Source organism: Phyllostomus discolor, chromosome 6, assembly GCF_004126475.2.
Source record: "Phyllostomus discolor isolate MPI-MPIP mPhyDis1 chromosome 6, mPhyDis1.pri.v3, whole genome shotgun sequence".
Lineage (NCBI taxonomy): Eukaryota > Metazoa > Chordata > Mammalia > Chiroptera > Phyllostomidae > Phyllostomus > Phyllostomus discolor.
The window spans coordinates 148107835-148131382 of record NC_040908.2 but is presented as its reverse complement, the minus strand read 5'-3'; the positions used below and the strand labels follow the sequence as shown (position 1 = coordinate 148131382).

Genomic DNA, 23548 nt, shown 5'->3' with positions numbered 1-23548 from the left:
CTTCCATAAACTGATTCCATGAAAATTAAGCTGAATCCTTTCAAAGTGCCCAATACAGATGAGTTTCTTAAAAGCTTCTCTCAATTTTTTTTAAAGATTTTATTTATTTATTTTTAGAGAGGGAAGGGAGAAAGAAAGAGAGAGAGAGAGAAACATCAATGTACGGTTGCTGGGGGCTGTGGCCTGCAACCCAGGCATGTACCCTGGCTGGGAATCAAACCTGCAACACTTTGGTTCACAGCCCGTGCTCAATCCACTGAGCTACGCCAGCCAGGGCTGCTTCTCTCAATTTTGATATAAGTGAGATACATGCAAAATACTAGAAAAAAAGCATAAAAGCCTATGACTTTTCATAGACTTTTGAAGTTCCCTACAATGTTATGAATTACAGTAAAAAGTTTGAAACTACTTAAAGTGAGGTAAAAGTTAAATTTGTATCACTGAAGCAGGATTCAAACATTATGTTTATGAAGAATTTCTGGTAATACAAGGAAAATTTTAAATATATTGTTAAGAAAAAAATGATGTTGAGGAGATGAAAGTGTTAACTAGTCTTACTGTGGTAATATTTTTCAATATATACACATATATATTGAAATCAAATCATATACCTTAAATGTACGTATGTTATATGTCTATAATATCCCAATAAAGCTGGTAAAACACACACACACAAACATAATACCTAATGATGACCATCAGTTTAGTCTGTGTTTACCTTCTGCCATGTCTAAAAGCTTTAAATATTCTATAATGACTAATAAAGCAATACTTCAGTCATCTGAAGAGGGGAAAGACCACATCTTTTTAGACTTGTGGGACTGGTATTGAAACTCTTCTCCTACCCTATATTCCATAAGATGGCCCAGAAAGACACATTTTTTTAAAGAAATATCATCAGGAAACCTTGTAATCTTTGGACCCCTTCAACCAGGAACTCTGTGATCTCCTTGCTAATCAAATTCATCTGTGCTAAAGGTTTCATAAAACGAACACACTGTGTTAATGGGCTACTTTTAGAATAATCTTCATGAATCAAAAGCAAATAGCACTTGGGCAGGTGGGATATCTAGACTTTTTAGATTTACTGAAATATAATTTATAACACCATAAAAATACCTGTTTTAAGTGTATGTTTAATAGCTTTTAGTAAGTTTACAGCATGCAACAATTATCACAAACTAAACTATATACATATATAAAACTATGTACATATACAGATACAAAATTATGACTCTCTTCTCCTTAATCTCTTTAAAAGTATATGAGTATTTAACAAGAACTAGAACTGCCCTGCAGTGCTTGTAAGTAGATTGTTATATATGATACTATATCAAACAACATGGAAGGAGGGTAAATTGGCCTATATAGTCTCATCTCCATTTTATCTGAAGTGATACAATTTAATTTTAGTCAACTCAAAATTTAAGGATCTTTATTACAATCCTCATAGAAACCACTAAAGGTAATATACAGTAATAGAGCTAAAAGGCCAATAGATACATCAAAATACAATTCAAATGTTTCAGAAATCCAAAAGGTAGAAAAGGAGAGTGACAAAAACAGAGAAACAAACAGAAAACAACAAGATCGTACACCTAAATTAAACCATATTAATAATAACACTTAAATATTAATTAGCTGAGCATTTCAATTAAAAGGCAGAGACTATCAGAAAGATAAAAGAGTAAGACCCAGCTACCTGCTGCCTAAGGCACAAAGACTGTAACCACGGACAGAGTGACAGTAACTGGCTGGAAAGACACCCACCATGAAATCAGTTAGCATAAGACTGGATCGGCCCTACCAATAATAAATAAAAGTAGACATCTAGACAAAGAGTAAAGAAAAAGGGTAACTTTTCATGATGATTAAAGGGTTAGTTCATCAGAATATGTATTTGTTTAATAAGATTCAAAATATCTGAAGAAAAGTTGGTAGAATTAAAGGGGGAGATAGATAATTCAGTGATCACACTTGGAAATTTAATATGGCTCTCTCGACAGTTGACAGAACAATATACATGAATCAGTAAAAGTCGTAAGTTATCTGGACACCTAATTGATTCTTAATAGAACACTACATCCCAAGTACAGAATACACATTCTCTTTAGGTACACATGTGCATTCACTAAGACAGACCATATCCTGGGCCATAAAGCAAGTCTTGATAAATATTAAAAGACTTAAATAGTTCATAGTATGTTCTCTGATCACAATGGAACCAAATCAGAAACGAAAAACAGTAACATATATAGGAAAATCCCTAATATTTGGAAGGTAAACAACACAATCCAAAATAATCAATGAGTAAAAAGAATAAATCACATGTTCAGAACCAGGCGCCACAGTTCACTTTTAAAGGCATCAAAAATAATATGCATTGATGAGGGGAAGGATGGAAAGATGGCTGCGTGTGTAGAATAAACCAAGCACAGTAAAATACTACCGACAGAGTCAAGGTGGAGGTATATGAGTATAACTGTGAGAACCTTTCAACTTTGATATATGTGTGAAAATTTTCATAATAAAATGTTGGGGAGTCATCTTTTGGCCAAATTAAAAATGCAGATAATAAAAAAATTAGTATCTTGCAAAAGGAAGAAAAAAATGCCTCTGTTGAGGGAAAGGAAGATACTAGATATTTGCTCTGACCAACAAATACCCAGGTGAGCTAGAACAACAGGCTGTTAGATGATAACAGTTCTCTGTAAGAGCTCCAGCCTGCTGAATGCTACTTCTTGTTATCAATAGCTCATTTTTTCCACAGCCTGCTCCTCAGGCCTTGTTACCTTCATATCCCTAAGAGTAATTCCATCAGAGTTAACAAGTATAATGCAGTTAATGTTGAGGAGGGGCTAAATTCATTTACTTATTTTTCAAATGTATTTTATCGATTATGCTGCTACAGTTGTCCCAATTTTACCCCCTTTGCCACGCTCTACCCCATACCCCCATTCCCATATGTAGTTCATGTCCATGGGTCATGCATATAAGTCTTTGTCTGCATTTCCTATACTGTTCATAACATCCCCCTCCCTGTTCTGTACCTACCAATCAGTATTTCTTAATCCCTGAACCTTTTCCCCCATTCTCTCCCTTCCCTCTCCCAACTGATAACCCTCCAAATGATCTCCATATTTATGATTCTGTTTCTGTTCTACTTGTTTGCTTAGCTTTTTAAAAATTCTGTTGCTGATAGTTGTAAATTTGTTGCCATTTAAATGTTCATAGTTTTGATCTTCTTTTTCTTAAATAAGTCCCTTTAACATTTCATGCAATGGCTTGGTGATGATGAACTCCTTTAGCTTTACCTTGTCTGGGAAGCACTTTATCTGCCCTTCCATTTTAAATGGTAGCTTTGCTGGATAGAGTAATCTAGGTTGTAGGTCCTTGCTTTCCATCACTTTGAATTCTTCTTGCCAGTCCCTTCTTGCCTGCAAAGTTTCTTTTCAGAAATCAGCTGACAGTCTTATGGGAACTCCTTTATAGGTAACTATATGCTTTTTGCTTGCTGCTTTTAAGATTACCTCTCTTATCTTTAAACTTTGGCATCTTAATTACCATGTGTTTTGGTGTGGTCCTCTACGTGTCCATCTTTTTGGGGACTCTCTGTGCTTCCTGGATTTGTATGTTTATTTCCTTCACCAAATTAAGGAAGTTTTCTTTCATTATTTTCTCAAATAAGTTTTCAATTTCTTGCTCTTCCTCTTCTCCTTCTGACACCCCTAGGATTCAAATGTTGGTACATCTGAAGTTGTCCCTGAGGTTCCTTACCCTATCCTTGTTTTTTTTTTTTAATTCCTTTTTCTTGCTGTCCTGATAGCGTTTTCTTCCTTGTGTTCCAAATTAATTTTATTCTCAGCTTCATCCTCAACACTGTTGAATCCCTGTAAATTTTTCTTTATTTCACTTAGTGTAAACTTTATTTCTGCCTGGGTCTTTTTTATACTATTGAAGTACCCAATGAGTTCCTTGGGCACCTGTTAACCAGTGTTTTGAACTCTGCATATGATAGACTGCTTATCTCCATTTTGTTTAGTTCTTTTTCTGGAATTTTGTTCTGTTCTTTCATTTGGACCATGTTTCTTTGTCTCCTCAATTTGGCAGCCTCCCTGTGTGTGTTTGTATATAGCTGCTTTGACTCCCTGTCTTAGTAGTGTGGCCTGTTATAGAGAAGTGCACCTGCAAGTTGGATGGGGAGGAGCCTTTGGTAGTTGCCTGGGTGGGGCAACCGCTGTGAACCAGGTTGATGGAGCCTCAGCTATGGTGCCACCACTCTGTGCCTCTATGTAGGCAGAACTCTGGAGAGGGACAATGGACACTGCCTGGTCTCTGGAGTTTTCTGGGAGTGAGCTGTCCTCCTGCACCTGCCCGGATGCCAGGCACTTCAGTTTCTTCCTCTATGCTACTGGTGCCCTCTAAGCTGCTGTCCCACTGTTGGAGCCCAGAGGGCATGAGACTGTGTAAGTCCTAAGTCCTAAGACTGCTTAAGAGGAGAGGCCTGAGAATCCTGCAGTTTCTCCCACCACCCAACCCCCACTTGTTTTTATAGCCAGAAGTTATGGGAACTTATCTTCCTGGCACTGGAACTCTGAGCTAGGGGCCTGGTGTGGGGCTGGGGTCCCTTGCTGTCAAGATATCCTTCCCGATTTTTATCCACCACACATGGGTGTGTGACCATCAGTTCTGTGTCTCTGCATTTCTGTGTCTCCATGTTTCCAGTCCTCCTATCCATCTGAATGAATATGACTTCTTTAATTCCTTGGTTGTCAAACTTCCATACAGCTCAATTTTCTGACAATTCTGGGTGACAGCTGTCTTGTGGTTTAGCTGTAATTTTTGCTGTGGTTGTATGAGGAGGTGAGCCAAGTTTACCAATGCCTCCATCTTGACCAGAAGCACTAAATTCATTTATTAAAATGAAAATAAAAGAGAAGTGGCCACCTCTCAAAATACATCATTATTTTTGAAAAACAACCTAATTAACACACAGAATAAATGTAAGGGTCTAATTTCAGGAGAATTAGGGAGAATTATGACACTTAGCTTAACTCTGGCTGAACTTTTTGTTTGTTAAGACACAATATGACCACCTCCACAATGTAAAAGGTCTTAGGAATGCAAAACTGTCTAGGACACTGGTTCTTTTCAACAGAATAGAGACAAAGTACAGGCAATGGAATAGGATAGACTTAAATCTGAATCTTGGTTCTGTTTTCTACTACCCAAATATCACTGCTGTGCCAGTTTCTCTGCAATTCTCTGTATCTCAAGATCCAATCAGTAAAATGGAGAGAATGAGTGCTGATTAAAGGATTAAATGAAATGATGACTATAAAGTGATCTCTTTCCTATCTAGAAATTTACATAAGCACACACTGTCTTAATTCTGAGGAGAATGGAGTGAAAGAATAAGAGCTACTCTATTCTTTTCATGAATTCATGAAAACTAATCAAGAACCTTGGATGAGTGAAGTGGACGACTGTCCAGTGATCTCTCACGCTTCCTATCAGATGGCTCGGACAATACCTGCCTCCTAGGTTATATCTTGGCTCATTTGTTGACTTGCTTATTCTGTGGTTAGGCTCTCCTGGGCCGAGGCAAGGCTGCTAGTTAAAGCTGAACTTATTGAGTAAGTCCTGAAAAGTCCACAAGAATCTCCTAGGCTTTCTTCTAGAAGGGCTTACCCTAAACCCATCTAGCATAAACCCAACTAGACTTTTCAACATAATGGTATAAAATCTGACAAACAACAGCCTCTCCCCAGTGGCTGAATATGTTATAAATTTTATATATTTTTAAAACTGGCTGCCTTAAATTATTTTTAGAAATGGATTCTAAATGCCCACACATGTTGTTTGGTAAAATGTCTGAGACCCTTTAATCTGGTTAAAAAATAACAATGAACATAATGACTATATTCCTTGTACAGTGATTTAACATTTATCTTATGCCTTTTTTTCACACTGTCTTTTTTTGATCGTTGCAATGTCCTAGCCCACATACCTTTCTTAATCCAGCAGTTATGCCCCCAAATTATGTAGCCGGCTCCATATAAAAACCAGCTTGAAGAATCCTTTCACCATATACAGAGTCAGACCCAAAATCATTCATTCTGACCTGCTTTATGCCCTACTTGCTGACTTATTCTCATTCAGCCCAGTCCTCACCCCTATGACTACTTTACTTACAGGATCATTTTATGATTTGGGATCTGTCAACAGCTCTTTTCTCTGGCCCTGATTTCTGGCTTTCCTCACTAACTGTGATTAGTATTTGCCCTCAGTGACTATATGCCTCTAAGTCATGGTGGACAAATATTCTGCCAGGCCCAGTGCTGGCTGCAGGCTCCAGAGGCCCGTACTTCCATAGGGGATGCATACCAGGCTAAGTTCTCAATTCATTCACACTTAAGGACCATAAGGCAGCATTTCCAGAGCTAACAAGCATGGCAGGCAGACCTCCTATTTGTCCTGCTACTAACAATTGTGGGCATCTCCTTTACCTCTGCCTTTGGCTCAGCTGCTTCGTTAGAGGTATCATGTTGTTCCTTGGCTTGGGCCATCTGAGTCATCAACCTGTCCATGTGGGACTGGATGTCTGCCAGTATCTCAGTCACATGAGCTGTGGCCATTGCTTCCTGGATGTCCACTAGATGAAGGGCCTTCTGTTCCTCATCAGCAATCACTTTCTGAACTTTCTTAAATTCCTGCTGTATAAAAACCTTCATCTGGTCCCGAGTGACCTGTAGCACACAGACAAGCAAGAAGAGTCAGTTGGACACACAAAGAAGTGGAAGGTGAGTGCTGTCACTGTAAGTGCCAGGCAGTCACAGCCAAAACACAAACCCTGGTTCCTACTGAATACCGAAGTCTTGGGAATATCCTCCAAATAATGCTCCCCTAACATCTTTGATAAATTTCCTGCTAATTTTTTTGCCTCTTTCATTCTTTAGGAAGAAACTCTTTATCTTCTTTTTTTATTTTCTTTTTATTTCTATAGCAGTAATACATAATTACTTTTTAAAAATTTAATAGAAGAGTACATATGAAAAATGAAACTCTCCTCCTCTCTCCCTCCCTATACCATCTCCCTCTTTAGAGGAAAATTACTCTTAACAATTTGGCATGTATCCTTCCAGCCATTTTTCTATGTATCTATACCTATATCTATCTACATAATTATGTTGTTTTTATATAAATGGATCACAGTACACATATGGACCTGTGTCTTGCTTTTATTTAAAATATTTTAGTACCCACAGAGCAACTTTATTCTTTGTACTAGTTTTAATATCTGTATGATGAGGATAAATATGGATATTTGTATATACAAATATATAAATAAATGCATAAATATCTCATATATACACACATTCCCTTCTTAACGGAAATACAGGACATTTCCTTTTTTTGCTATTACAAATAACATATCAATGAATATCCTTAGATATGCCTCTTAATTTCGCATATAAGTTTCTTTAGAGACCTTTGAAAGCACTGGGTCAATTCATATGTACTCCTAAAAACACTAACTGATACTGCCAAATGCTCTCCACAAACAACACATCAATTACGCTCCCACAACAACGTGTGAAAGTAAGCATTTCCCTTATAGCTTCACCAGTATCAGGTAATATTGAGTGTTTAAACTTTTACTTTCTGATGGAGGAAAATACATTATTGTTTTATTTTGCAACAACAGTTGTACAAACCAAATAAATTATGACTGTAGGCTAAATTGGCTAGGGCATAAGAAAGGCCAAGTGAGAAACTACCAAAATAAGAACTTCTAAACTGCTTGTCTTGCCAGCAACTGCATTTTCTGACATTTCCTCATAATCACATTTACTTTACGAGTATTGTTAAACAACTGTGCGTACTGGGTAGCCGAGGCGGGGAACAGGGAAGAGGTAGGGCAGCAGAGGAAAGGAGACCAACAACCAGTTTTAGAGATCAGAGAGAAGGAGGCTGTCATCTGTGCGAGCCCCTTTCCCTCACAGGTGAGGAAAAAGGCACGGCTGCAAACTTGCAGCAGACGCAGGGGACTCCAGCCTTCTTGCTCCCAGTCCGGTGCTCTGTTCACTAGAATAGTCTGCCCGAGGGAGGTCACACTGGAAAAACCTCGGACAGGAAATTAAGAGAAAGACTAACTGAGAGGGAAGATCAATCCATTTTTGATTGGTCTCTTAAAAATGGAAAGAGGCTTGATACTTTAAGCCACTTGTGTAACAGTGCCATAAGAATGTCAATGCAAAATAAGGCCTGCATGACACGTATCTGCTCACACCTCAAGTGACTCAGTGACATAGCCCTCGGGAGTTCATATGCTCCCTGCAGGTGCTCTCCTGGGTTCTGAGGAAACAGGGAGGGGAGTGTTAAATGTCATTCATATCCTGCAAATTCTATACCAGATCAAGAACTATGATTGTGTTGATTATTATAATTCCTTTTAGTTTTTAATGTATTTCAAGACTTATGCTTTATGGTGATCATTTATCAATGGATTTCTAGCCTTGAAATAAATTAGGTCTTATAAGATCTAGGATTTTCTCTTAAAGACTAAACCAAGGAAGCTTGAGCTAAGGGATGAACTTTTCTGAACGCCTAAGAAACACTCTCAACAGTTCCAAGTGACTAAAAATAAAGGTCACAATAAAAACTGACTGGCAACCTATTTTACTAGACCTCACGTACACATGAGGCCGGGAGTTGGGAAGCTGCCATCACAGCCAAGGAAGGTGTGGGCCAGGCTGGCTGCACTGCAGTGGGTGAATAAACTGCCGTTTAAAGAAAAAATCACGTTTTCTGTTTCTCATTGCTTTACATAGGTTTTTCAACATGGCACACTTTATTTTATACAGATCAAGCTAGAAAAGAGAATTAAAGGCAGAATAATCCACTCTATAAAACCTTTAATGCCTCCTTCGTACTCCAGTTCTCTACTAATTCACAAACAGGTATTCTCTAAGTTAGTTCAAATCAGTAAGAACAAACTTCTGGGTCCCGGCACTCTAATTCAGGGCCCACAGAGGAGACTCCCTGGGATCGGTCACATGGCGGCAGGTTCAGTATTCTGGTTCTCCAATGGCAGGAGTAAAGCAGCTCTTCAAATCCCCTTTCTGGCCTCATTTCACTGCCTTGCCATCAACTCTGTTAAAAACTTAACAGTTCTCCAAGAGCATGACGCCCTTCCTGTCAGCACCTGCTGCCTGGGAGCCACTGACATCCTCTCTGAGTGGGCACTTTAGGGCTTCTTGCCTCTGTCCAATAGCTCCCCAAAGGTGAGAGTGACAGGCTCATACTCCTGACAATATTGCATGTGGTACTACATAAAAAGAGAAAATTCTACATATGTATAGAGAAGGCTAGATGTATCACATAATGATAAAACTGGTGATGTTCCTTTTATATAGCATCTAATAGAAATTGCCAAACCTTCTTAAAGTCATGGAACGTCCCTTTCCTTCACCCCAAAATGTAACAGAGCCAAAAGTACAGCTACTCTGGTGAAAAAAAAATCCTCCCCCTCCGCCTTAAAGTAACTCCCTAGGGCACTGGTACTGGTCTCCAAGAAAATCTCACCCAAGGGACCTGTGTCCTCTCTACACGGATGAAACCTAAAAGGAGTTTTCTCCCTTTTGTCAACTGATTGGCCCTTAAGTTGTTGAAACCTTAAGGGCCAAGGCTACACACGTATTGATATATCTTTGTTACAGTTGCACTAGGGTGAAAAGCTGTGTCATTACTTAAGCATAGTATTATAATTTGAAAAAATTGGTGGCTTATTTGGGAATGGTCCGAACTAACTATTGGACATCTGACTGTTTTCATGAGAGCTGTGTCCGACCGCCACACTGTACAGGAGAGGGGAAAAGGCCGGAGAGAAGTGAGTGATAACGTCAGGTTTAGAAACCAACTTTCCCCTGGACGGTCCAGTACACTTTCTTCTGCAACATATTTCCTCTAATGATCCCCTTACTGCCTGCTTTGGGTTCTTCAGATTTATTTCTTCTTAATTAAGATGTTTCCTCAGTTAACGGGCTGCTTCTGTTGAGGGATGTTACCCTCACCACGTGAATCTTGGGATAAAGGATGCACATCTGAACAGCTAAGTCGCATCCCATGGTACTGTCTATATGCTCCTGTAGTTAACATTTCTAAGCTAGGCTGCACCCAAGAGGCATGCAGACTGGCACTTTACACATACATAATTAAACGCATAAAACCTTGAGTTAAGAACTTGTACCTAAAAACAACCCCTTTCAATGTGTTCGACAGAGCTGGAAGCCATTAACTCCTAGCTAGCTGGCCTGTAAGAAACGAAGGTTTTATTTACTTTTCTATTATAGGCAGATTACAAAAACAACAAGCATATTAGCTAGAAAGCGTCACACAGGCTGAAGGAAAATCTGTTCCAGTAAACTGCTGCTGAGATAAACTGAGAAGGATGAACCAGGGTCAGGAGCAGGAAGGTACACACACAAAAAGTATCAGAGTCTATACTGATTGAAAATTTCAAAAATACTTGCTCTATTAACCAAATTTCCTGCAGGGTTCTCCAGTATTTATTCTGGCATTTTAATTTTACTCCAAGAGAACTCCCTCCAAACCCCTGTCAGGCTCCAGTGAGGGCAGGCAAGCGCAGAGCTTCATCCACAAGCAGGAAGACAGAGTCCTTTGTTAGCACAGGGCTGAACCTCCCATTTCCTCTATCTTCTGAGTATGAGTGGAAAAGCCACCACCTGTGAATAAAACGACTGCCCATCCTAAGGGCTGGGAAATTATCCAGCAGCCTAGAAACGCAGCAGATGTGCACTACGAACTGCATTCCATTACCCGCAGTGCCAGTGCTACCCAACACTCTCCTGACAACCCATGGAGGGGGCTGGGTTGCTGGGGTTCTACAGTGGGGTGTTGAGAAGGGTAGAGAAAAGGCTATTCAAGTGTACATTTAGTCTCTTCCTTAAACCGTTGTTCTTATCTTCATCAGAAGCCCCAGACAGAAGCACTCACTTATATCCTCTTTCCTCCTGTCACCCCCATGTAGTTAACAGAGCACCACGGGACTTCTACCCCGGGCGCCACTTAGTTACTTCAAGTATCCACTCAACGAAGTTGCTGTTACTCTTCTTTCTACCATAAAAGACTATAAATATAGACCAAAACATTGGAGAGTGGTTACTGCTGAGTGATGGGATTAAAAGTATTTTTCTTTGTCTGTTTTCCATAGTAATATGTAACACATTTTTATTCAACAATAGATATTTTTAAATGCAGCTTAAAAAAGTTAATTCCTCAATAAAATATTAGCAAATCAAATCTAACAGTGTGTAAGAATAATTTACATACTATGATCAAGTGGGATTTATTTCAGGTATGGAAGGGTCGTTCAACATTTGAAAATAAGTTCATATAATCTATCGCATCAATAGTCTAAAGAAGAAAAATTACATGATCATACATAGATGCAGAAAAAGCATTTGAGAAAATCTAACATCCATTAATGATAAAAACTCTCAGCAAACTAGAATAGAGGAGAACTTTTTCAACTTCATAAAAAACATCTATAAAAATCTCCGGCTAACACCTAATGTAATGGTGAGAAACGAGAGGTTTCCTGCTAATATCAGAAATATGGCAAGGATGTATCCTGACACTGCCCCTTTTCAACATCATACTGGAAGTCCTATCAAATGAAATGACCAGAAAGAAAATAAAAGGTTTACAGATTGGGAGGGTAGAAATAAAACTGTCTTTGTTCACAAAAAACATAATCACCTTTGCAGAAAATGTGAATCAACAAAAACCAAAACCAAACAAACAAACAAACAAACAAACAAAAAACCCTTCTGGAATCAAGACAGTGTGGTACTAGTAAAATAACAAACAAATGTATCAGTGGAACAGAACTGAAAGCCCAGAAATAGATCTACATAACTATGAGTCTGCCCAGAAGGTATCCAGTCGTGTGTTATGAAAAATGGAGGCATTTATTGAAGAAGATACAAGAAACATTGTACATAGGACAATGACACCTCAGTCCCCTTCAAAGTAGGCATCTTGGGACCTCCACAGTTCTCCTAGTCACCATCAACTGCCCCGTCCTAGTTTTCTGAATCTCATAGACAGTCTGAAATCTCTTCCCTTTCAAAGGTCATTTTAGTTTTGGGAAAAGCCAGAAATGTAGAGAGCAAAGTCACCTGAGTGATTTGATGTTTTGCCAAAAAAACTCTGCATGAGAGGTGATGCATGAGCAGGTACATTGTTGTGATGAAGCTGCCAATCACCAGCTGCCCATAGCTACGGCCTTCTAAATCATCTGAATAGTTTCCATGGAGGAATGTTCAAGCTTCATGCAATATTTGACACAGATTTGTTGCTCTATTTGCTCACTCATTTTTAATGTGATGGCCACATAACACATGCTCACTTAATGGTGTCCACTGCTCCTACTGACTAGTACAGTGAAGTCATTGCTCACTCATGCCCATTCCAGTCCACTCCTCTTGGCTGCCAGGTTACATCAATGTCACACAAACTGTTCTCGTTATAGTAACTATGGCTGGACTCTTTCTGGACAGACTTTGTATAATCAGCTTATATAGAACAAAGGAGGACAGGCAATAACAATGGAGAAAAGAAGTGTTTTTCACATATGGTGCTGAAACAACTGGACAAACACACAAGACAGAAACTAGCCACAGGCCTTACCTCTTTCACAAAAATTAACTCAAAATAGATCACAGACTTAAATGGAAAATGGAAAACTATAAAACTCCTAGAAGGTAACATAGAAGAATATCTAAATGACCTTGGGTAGGATAACTTTTTAGGTTTAATTCCGAAGGCACTATCCATGAAATAATTGATAAGCTGGACTTTATTAAAATTAAAAAATTCCTCCGTGAAAGAAAGTGTTAAGATAGGCAGACAAGTCAGAGACTAGGAGAAAATATTTGCAAAAGACACATCTGATAAATATACAAAGAGTACACTTAAAACTCAACAATAAGAAAACAACCAAATTTAAAAATGGGAAAAGATGTGAACAGACACTGCACCAAAGATGATGCACAGAAGGCAAATAAGCACAGAAAAGATGCTCAGTATCACCAGCCTACCCCACCTGGGCCCTGTAATCCAGTCCCACTTGCCTGTACCACTAAGCCGAAACAAAATTCTAAGTCACAAAGAGCTTCTGGGTGATTTAAAGAAACTGTTTAGGATCTTTATCACACCTCCAACTTGTTCTAGAATAGCTTTCTCTCCTTTTCATCTCCCTTGGCCCTGAATTCCTGGCTTTCTATACTTGACCTCAAATCCCACCTTTCACCCTTCAGACTTAGTAACTACATGTGCCACTCACTCTCTCTTCCTTGGTGTTTAAACCTTACCTTTCCTTATCTAGTCCTTGGCTTGGCTTTGCCTCTCAGAATAACATTCTCTCAGATAGCAGCCCTATATTTCAGTCAGAATAGTCCAGCCTTCTATTTCTACTGGAGTGCTTCTTCCTGAGACAATACATTTTGGCACGTGAGCCTAAGTACTCGGCCGTTCTTTAACAGCTTCATGCACACAACTCTGTAATATGGTTCTTCTGAATCTCTTCCCTTTCATGGTTTCCCTCCCTCACACAGACATAAATATACACGCAAACACACGTGTGTGCACATACACAACATCAGAGGCTCAGGACCATGTTTCCTAGAGGCTTTGCACTTGAAAGATCCTAATAAACACTTGAATTGAATCTGTTAATCGGCTGTGAAGCAGAACACAACTGTGTGCCCCCAGTCATCTGAGAGATGTAGCCACAGCAGAACAACAAGCAGCTCTTAGTGTGAGAGATGGAGATCTAACCACTATGGCCATGGAACCATTGCTAAGCATCCTCTCCTCGCAAGGCTGCTTATTCATGCTGTCTGCTGCTATGACTTTATTGTCAGGACAACTTGATGTGCAAGCCAGTGTCATGGTACTGAACTGGAGGCACCAGAGAACAGTTCAATGGGATGCTGGACTCACTTTGAATCAATACTACTGCTTGCTCTTAAGATGCTTCTCTCTTTGCCTGACCCCAGGGTGGCAATAAAGAAAGCAATCACCAACTTCTGAGCATCACTTTTCCTGAGTGAACAGAAAAAAATTCTGGGTAACTCCCTTATAGAAATGTTAAAGTAGAAAAATGAGTCCCCAGAGAACCCCAGGACCTGTAACAAACAAGAATAAGAGCAAGAACTTCTAATCCACCTTGTTTTCTTGCTTTCTTTTCACCATAACTTGGGCATAAACTAGAAAGGCAGCTTCTGCTTCAGGAATTATTGCCTAAGAAGTCAGAGGTAAAAACTGATGCTGAAAGTTTCAGGGGGCAAATGCACAGAAATTATGCTATTTTAAGCATCTTAGACTTGAATATACAAAGAAAGGCCATTTTATCTACTGAACATTAAAGTAATTCCCCTCCGCTTCCAATCCATTCTAAGTACACACCTTCCCTGCAAAGCTACAGCTATTTGTAAACTACCGAAACCACGAAACCCAAACAACTGCCCACCACCAGGAATGCTCAGGAAAGGGGGCCGAGATGTAGGTTTTGTGTTGTCTGCATCTTTTTTGCTACAGAGGAAACAGTCAAGCTTGTAGTTTTACTGTTTTATAGTTTACAGCTGTGGTAGAGAAAAGACGTTTGAGTAGTGACTGCCTCTGCTAACTGTGCTCTGAAGCTCAGAAAGGTAAGAGCTTCTTCATTTTAAAAAGAGGGGTAATGATATTGTTCTCGTAGATATTGTGTGACATTTACACAAAATAATACGTGGAAACAACTTAGGACTCTCTGGGCACAAAGGAACATCAGCAGAACCGATGCAAACAACAGTCACCGCGAACATTTATTGGGTGTTTCTCCTGTGGTATTGACTGAGCTCTCACAGACGGAGGGCTCCCAATTAAGAGAAAGAGAGTCTACACCCTTGGGAGCACAGAGTCTAACTTCCCAAAGGAACACAGGAAGGACTTCTTCACACATCCTAGGCATTTAAGAGTAAGGATGTCAATCAGTAGCTCTTTACCCTCAATTTCAGTAAATGGCCAGAGGCTGTCAGGGAGAAATGGCTACCTTTTCTAGTTTGGTAAGATCAGACATGGTCTACTTCACAGAAAGTCAGGTCACATTCTGCTCCTCAGCACCTACGCCCAGTCTGTAGATAGAGTCAGCTCCTCAATCTCACAATTTGCCTCTCCCATAGAGCAGGTTCTCAATTAATAACGTCATTTCATCATAATGTTGCTGAGATGCCATAGAAACCTAACTCTTGTTTATATCTAACAGCTTATGGTAAAACTTGTCTCATTATACATCATTTCACTTAAAGTTGCAGAACCTGTTGATGACACTGAAGACTTACTGCATTTTCTCTCTTTTGCAGACTGAATCGCTATTACACCCACTTCAGCTAACCATCTGCTTATCTAAGAACCACAGGGCTCATAAAATGACTACAGCGGCTAAAATACTCTTCAGACCTTCAAAGCCATGATACCAATCATCATCCATCATTTCTTATCTCCTCTGCAAAAATTTGTTTTCAGGGTACACATTAACAAAAATCTAATATGATTAGCCCTCTTTTACAGATGAAACTGAAGGCTCAGACAGATTAAGTGATAGAGAGAAGTGCCGTTATATAGACCCAGGTCATCGGACTCCAATATCTATGCTCTTTCACCATAAAATTGTGTCATGCTCAAAATAATTTTCCCCCTGAAAGTCTACAACAAACTCTATGTTGGCATTCTACTCCCAATACATCTTCTACAGGTAAAAAGTTAAGAACTTCCTGTAACTACTAATTCCATATAGCAATCATAGAAAGGAAACGTATTGGCTTCATCAGCCCTGTGGCCTTGGACAAGTCATTCAACCTCTTAAACCTTTGTTTCTTCATCTGTAAAATGGGGATTATAATGTGTGACTAACAGGTTGAGTTAGAAATTAAGGAGCTATCACAGAATCTATTTCACCCGCTATAGCAGTAAACAGGCCATTCAACAAGGGAATAGTCATCACGTGGATCACTGGGTTGAATGGAAGTTCTCTACAGAGCCACAGAGACCAGATGGAGTTTGCCCTCTGGCTAAATGCAGAATCAATCAGGTAAGAGGCATGGTTCTTAAATTTTATATTACAGTCGGCCCTCTGTTCCTAGGGTTCTGCATCTGCAGATTCAACTAACTAGTGATCAAAATATTTGGAAAAAAAATTATGTTGCTGCTGGTGTGCACTACGTAGTTAGGCCTATGATCTGTGTCTGTACTGAATATGTACAGACTTTTTCTGTCATTATTCCCTAAAGAATACAAGCATACCTGGGTATACTGTAGGTTCAGTTCCAGACCACTGCAATAAAGTGTGTGTGGGGGGTTCGGGGGGAGGTTCAGAGTCACTCCAAGATGTGTTTCTGTGATGTGCAGATTGTTTTGAGCCAAAGGCAATTTTACCTTCAGGCTCAAGAGAAATTTCTTCTCCTCCCTTTACCCAGAAGAGTTCAAATTAGGGACCTTGCCCATAAGAGATTATCAGTGATAAACTTTTCGACCCACCTAAAGAGCAGGGCAAACTTTTATTTACTAAATATCTGCTCTTTTAATCATCCTGCAAGGATCCTTTGAGGCCCCCAAGGTACTCTACCTCATCCCTAGCTCAGATTATCCTGTATAACTCAATCCCCCTTTTCTACCTCTGAACCTGCAGGGTTCCCACACGCATGTATGTATTAAATTTGGTCATTTTCTCTTGCTGATCTGTCTTGTGTGCATTTGATCATTAGACCAGCCAGAAGAATCTTGAGGGTAGAAGAAAGTTTGTCCCTCCCCCACGCAAGTGCTGCAATAACGCAAGCTATAATCTTTTTGCTGGTAGAGGATCTTGCCTTCAATTTGTAAAAAATACAACATCTGTGAAGCACAACAAAGCAGAAGTGCAATAAAAAGAGGTATGCTTGTATAGTATAACAGCTATTTATATAGCATTTACATTGTACTAGGTATTATAAGTAATCTAGAAATGATTTAAAGTATACCAGAGGATGTGAACAGGCTATATGCAAATACTTCACCATTTTACATGAGGCTCACTGGAGCCTCCTTCAATTCTGGTAGCCATGGAGGCCCTGGAACCAATCCCCTGTGGGTATAGAGGGAAGACTGTACCTGTACCTACAAGCATCTGCATACAGACCTGAGGTAGACCGGGAATTGCACTGTATAACTTTAGCCTTAATCTATCAAAGAAAATATCTTTTTTCTTGAGCAAACCTCAGTTTTATTTCCTAGCTGAACAAAAGGTTGAACTAACAGGAAAGGGGAAAGGAGAGGGACAGGGGAGAAGGAGGCCCTTAAATAAAAGTCTGGGTGGGTTTTATCACTATTATCGCAGTAAAGTATTATATCTAGGCTCCTAAATTAAATGTCAAATACAATCCTGCACTGGAAACGTGAAGCGTGGCTGGTATGGGGAGTCCTGACAGCTCCACTCCCTTCTCTATGTTGGCCACGTAATCAGCCCTTCAAGCTTTGGCAGAGTAAATTATCAAGTCTTCTATTGGTGCCGAGAGGAGCTGGAACTGGGGGAGAAGGACATCACAATGTATTAATTTTATTAAGCCATTTAAAAGCTCAATCCCTTTGCTTTCTAACAATGCTCTAGCTCACCAGGCAGCTCAGAAACCATGTCCAACCCTCGTTTTAAAATGCCTCGAGTCGATTTCCACAGTGCTTCCATTAGGAGCTCTGGGGCTCCAACAGGGAGAGACAAACCAAAGGATAACGCTGCAGGGGGGCAGGGGAGGTAAAAAGAGAACAAGAACCTCAGTGGTGTTTAAAGTGGGGATATAGCTCCTAATGTGTCTCTTAAATGGGACACAATTTCTATTGTGACTCTTAATTTCATTTAATTTGGCACCAGGCAGTTTTGCTAACTAGAATTTGCTCCATAATAATAAACATAATTGATTTGCATTGATTTCCTGTTGCTATTGGGAATATACAGACACACAGCTGCGCACTCCCTTGGCTTGAACAGGTAACAGAGCTACACTGAACTAACCCTCAGGCCAGGCAGCCGTGCAAGGCCCAGAGTCAGTCAGTCGGCCAGGGAGCAGCACCAAGAGGTCCCAACTATGAAAATGTAACTCAATTTTCATGTCATTATCAGTCAAAGAGATAGCAAGAGCCCTTTAAAACCTGCAATCTGTGTCACTAACCCTGGGAAATGTTACTTGATCAAAGTATTTTTCTTTGCAAGGGTTAGAAGGTCTCCTGGACAATGGGGCTGAGGGCTGGGGGTTGGGGGCTGGTTGGGGAGCTGCCCCCACGTACTCTTGCCTTTCTTCTGGAAGCAGGGTGGTTCTCAGGACTAGGAAAAAGCAGCCACCGCTCACAGGATATTGTACTAAGCACTTTAAGTGGATTATCTCATTTAATCTTCCTAACAACCATATGAAGTATGTACTATTATCCCCTATTTTGCAGTTGAAAAGAGAAAAACAAAAAACCCTGTGAAATGGAGAGTTTAAGCAAAGGATCTGCCCAAGATCTCAAAGCACTCAACCCTGGATGGGACCTGTCCCAGTGCAGTCCCATTCCAGAGCCTGAGCTTTTAGTAACTGTCAAATACTGCCTCCCCCCGCCCCCCCCCCCCCCAACTGAGACTAACAGCAGGATTCTGACCTTCATCCCGGTCTCAGAGAGGAAAGAGAGAGAAAAAGACTATTCACAGCTGACTCTTAAAGTGAGGGGCTGAAAAAATTGACTCGGATAGTAAATATCTCTCTCAACAGCTTTATTGAGATATAATTCACCTGTTGTACAACTCACCCATTTAAAGTATACAATTCAGCTGTTTTTTTTTTTTTTAGTATACTCACAGAGTTGTGCAATCATTACCACAATCAATTCTAGAGTTTTATCAACCCAAAGAGAAACTCCTTATCCATTACAGTCACCCCGCAAACCCCATCCCTCCTTCACCCTCAGCCCCAGACATCAACAAATCTACCCTTTATCTCTACAAATTTGCCTATTCTGGACATTCCACATAAGTGGAAATATGCAATATTTGGTCTTTTGTAAATGGCTTCTTTCACTTAGCATGTTTCTGAGGATTCTCCTTGATGCAGCATTTATCAGTAATTCATTTCTTTTTATTGCCAAATAGTACTCCAATGTACAGATATACTGCATTTTACTTACCCTTTCATCGGTTGGGTTGTTTATACACTTTGCATAGTATGAACAAGTATGCAGTTTTTGTGTGGGCATACATTTTCATTTCTCTTGGGTGGATACCCAAGAATAAAATTGCCGGATTAAATGGCATCTCTGTTTATCCTTTTGAGGATCTACCAAACTGCTTCCCAAAGTGACTGCACCATTTTACATTCCCACCAGAAATCTATGAAGGTCTCAGTTTTTCTACATCCTAGCCAAATGAACAAAACTTCTCTTTATTGGGGAAAACTACAGAGCTGTAGCCCTTTTTACAAGAGCTGTCAAACTGCTCCAACTCTGCCTCCAACACTGCCTGGGTGACCTCCGGCACAAACCTTTACTTTTGGCACCTTAGTTCCTCATCTACAAAGTGGGAGGAGGTGGACTGGAACGGATGGCCTAAGACTTCCCACTGAGCCCTACATTTATTCATTCAGGCACATCACGTGCGACACCGTGACCAGTGGGGAGACAGATGCTGTGAAACGGATAGCTTGGGTTGCCTGTGTGACTGTATTTTACTTTGCATTAATTCAGTTACCACTGTGCCTCAGACTGTGACTCTATCACACTTACTTAAGGGGGAAAAAACAACAACAAAAAACAGAAGGTAAAAGAAACAAACCACACGGAATCTGCTTATCAGGAAGAAAACAAAAATGCTTTATAAGTGAAACTTTTATTTGGCAATAACAACAGGGTGTCTTCAGGATTTTAGTTCTCTAAACTGGGGTTCAAATTTGGAGTTAGATTCCTATGATAAAAGTGCATGCACTTATAAGGAATGATAACAGGTGATACAAGTAGGATACAAACTACATGTGCATACACATAATAGTTATATATGTGTGTATGTATAACTATTTCTATCTGAAAGGCAAAGCCCATTTTCTATCTGAAAGATGAAGCGCCATAATATTAACCAATTTTTTCATAAGCATGTCTCAAGGTGTGATGTATTCACCATGTGCATCCGAATGATCCAGGCTACATATTAAGAAGCAGATCTCAGAACTACCAAACTAGATGCTTTGGATGAGGCTCAAGAATCTGTATTTTTAAAAGTATTCAGAGTCGACAAACCATTGCAGGGAGCAGAAGAATGGCTGATTTTTTTCTTTCTTCTTTATACTTACTTGAATTTTCCACATTTGTCTACAGAGAACATCTATTACTTTCATAACTGGGGGACAGAGGAAGAAAGAAGTTGTTTTGTTTTGATAAAGTCAGGGAGCCCTGGCTGGTATGGCTCAGTGGATTGAGCGCAGGCTGTGAACCAAAGGGTCACTGGTTCAATTCCAGTCAGGACACGTGCCTGGGTTGCGGGCCAGGTCCCCAGTAGGGAGCGTGCAAGGAGTAACCACACATCGATGTTTCTCTCCTTCTCTTTCTCCTTCCTTTTCCCCTCTCTCTAAAAATAAGTAAAATCTTAAAAAAAAAAAAAAAAAAAAGCCAGGGAGATGGTGAAGGACAGCAAGGAGCTTGCTTCTCCTATTTCTGCTGCCCATGAGGATATAGAGGATAAAAAGGGGCCGCATTCGCTTCTGCGAGGATTCCATGCCTCAGAGCTTAGACAGAACCTGAGAAAGCACAAACATTTTTCCCACTTGGTGTCCTCCATCAATAAGGGGAAGCTACTGAGCACTGCCTGAGCTTTTCATTTAGCCGGGGCTAGATGCTCTGGAGCTGGCGTGGCTCTTTTGCCACTGCCCCACATTTGCTATGGGAAAAGCCTCTTTTCCAGGTCTGGGACCCTAGGATTGTGGGGAACTGTGACTGCAGGATCCAGGAAAGGGAGGGGAAAGAAGGGCGTGAGGAAAAGTGGTCACTGAAGAGTCACGCTGCCAGGGACGGCAGGCTATGTGTGTACACATTTACTCATCCATGTGCTCAACAACATGCAGTGAAGAACATGGAGTAAGAGAAATCTGAAGTTAAATCCTGGTCTCAAAACTTACTAGCAAGCTAGTTAACCCCTCTAAGTCTTGTATTGCTCACCCATAAAACAGGGCAAATATTTTCATAGGTGCTGTAGTAAGATAATGCGTAGCTATTAGTTTGTGCCAGGCACCATGCTAATGGGGCTGAAAGATACAGAGATAAACACAATTCACGCTCTGTAAGATTACCATTTACTTCTTTTATATGGAAAGTGCAGAAAGAGATCAATAATTATAATACCCTTCTAACCAAAGGAACACTTCCAAATGAATCAACCTGATAAGTGAGGCACTTCAATTCTGTTTCAGCTGGCTGAATAAACACGGCCTCAGAAAATGCTCTTCTGTCTTGTGGCCCCGCAAGGACCAGCAGCACCAGGCTGGGCTTGACCCTGGTGAACAACAGGACACTACTAATAAGAAATCCAGTTAGGTTTTGCACACACCCATTACTATTTGTACGTACAAAACCTGTCATTTTAGCAAGAGTCTGATTAGCATAAGAGAGTGAAGAACTGGGCTGTGTTCTACTTTAACGATGTCAGCTATTTAAAACGGATTGTAAAATTCCCTTGTAATTATAAAATTCTATGTATATGCTAAATAAAAACAAGAAAATAATGATCACATCCATTTAGCTAATTTTATGTTGCTAGACAAATCTTTGTCTCACACTTCAGTATGACTATCTTTAGAGACTAAAGAAAATGAGGAAAGACCCTGATATATTTCAGGCTTGGTATGACCACACTCCATGTGTAATAAATACCACTCCAGTCAGACGAAATAATGTGAACCACTTGGGTCAAGTCTGAAGGCACTTTTTAAAAAGGATAACTTCTTATAAGATTAGTATGAATCTGAAACACACAACTGTGTTTGTTTCAAACATGCCAGCTATAGGAAATGATAAACAGCATATCTCAGATGAAATGGAAAACCACCAGTGTGTAACAGGTTGTTATTAACATCATAGTGAGAGGTTAGTTTACATGAGCTTAGCATATTATGCTTTTAGTTCAATGCTTTCTGAGAGACTGGGCAGGGAGAGGGAAGGGAACAGAGTCTATGTATTTTCCAAGCTTCAGTTTCCTCTGGGTAAACTGTGAAAGATAACTGCCTAGTCACTACAAAGGCAAGCTGTAAAAAACTCAACACTTTAAATTTCTTAAAAATCCAAGTACAGACAGACAGACACACACACACACACACAGATTTATTACATCTTTTAATTTCCCTAAAGTGTATCATAAATATAAGGAATCTATAGATAAAAATCCTACTTTGTGCAATAAATGTTTCTGGGAAGTTGGACTGAAAAAGATGTTAGCAAACTGGATCGTGTCAAATACATTAGGATGTCTTATCATTGAAAAGACCACTTCCAATTAAACAAAATAGACAATGTTTGTTATTAAAAGCAATCTCTTTCCACTGTCTACAAAGTTCTAGATTTCTGGACGTACGATCCCTTTGAAACAGGGCTCACCATAGCAACGTGCATGCACACAACTTCCTCTGGTCCTGTGCCCTACTTACCAACCATCCTGGGCTGATTCCTGTCCTCGGGTTCACCGCTGTGTCTAGAATTGGATGTCTCCTGTTCCTCTGGTTTTATAACTCAGCCCAGTCTTAGACCATGGCGTGGACCTTGATCGTCCTCTTAAATCCCGATCAGGTCTCCTTTCCCTCTTTTTGGCTTTGCCATTTCTCTACTGGACATGATATCCTGTCATCTCAGGCAGCCTGAGCTGACTACTCAGTTCGCCTCTCTCCCCCCTCCCCTACTCCTCTGCTACCTTGGCTCAATGTGTTTGTTTTCTAAACCTAGATTTTTATGTATTTACATTTTTTTTCAAAGTTGAAATCACTTGGACTTATTCATGAGGGGTCTTACAGCTATTCGCTCAAAAGAATGAAAAAAATCAAAACAAGACAGAAGGAACATAGCCAAGGTCTGATACAGCCTCTAGTCTCCCCAGGCCTACTGAATCCGTAAACCCGGGGCAGGGGGTGGCCAAATACTGTCTTTTCATCAGTCCTGCTCGTGATTTCATGCACGCTGAACTTTAACAACTAGTAGTCTGAAAGAAAAGAGGGTGTGTGGTAGATATTTTCAACAAAATGAGGCATCTAATTAAGTCTATATTATTGACAAAGAAGAATGTCTAAGATACTCTGTGTAATAAAACTATAGGTATAGTGTAATTTTTGTAAAAAAATCTTAGAAGTGTATTTCCACATGGAAATGTCTAGGTTACAAGAAAAACTGTTAAAGTGGTCAACTTGGGGGAAATTCATTTTACTTTTCCTTTATAGGTACCTGTCTTTTTTTA

At 39.9% G+C, this 23548-nt stretch overlaps 1 protein-coding gene across 3 annotated transcripts in view; it reads right to left on the bottom strand.

Annotated features, from left to right (window-relative positions):
- The window catches only part of TRIM44 (tripartite motif containing 44), a 112776-nt gene that overhangs the window by 58177 nt on the left and 31051 nt on the right, over positions 1 to 23548 (bottom strand). For all 3 annotated transcript variants that reach the window (XM_036029249.1, XM_028516751.2, XM_028516752.2), the window contains exon 3: positions 6510 to 6749. In XM_036029249.1, coding sequence (XP_035885142.1) covers positions 6510 to 6749 — 240 coding nt within the window. The remainder of the gene's footprint in view (positions 1 to 6509; positions 6750 to 23548) is intronic.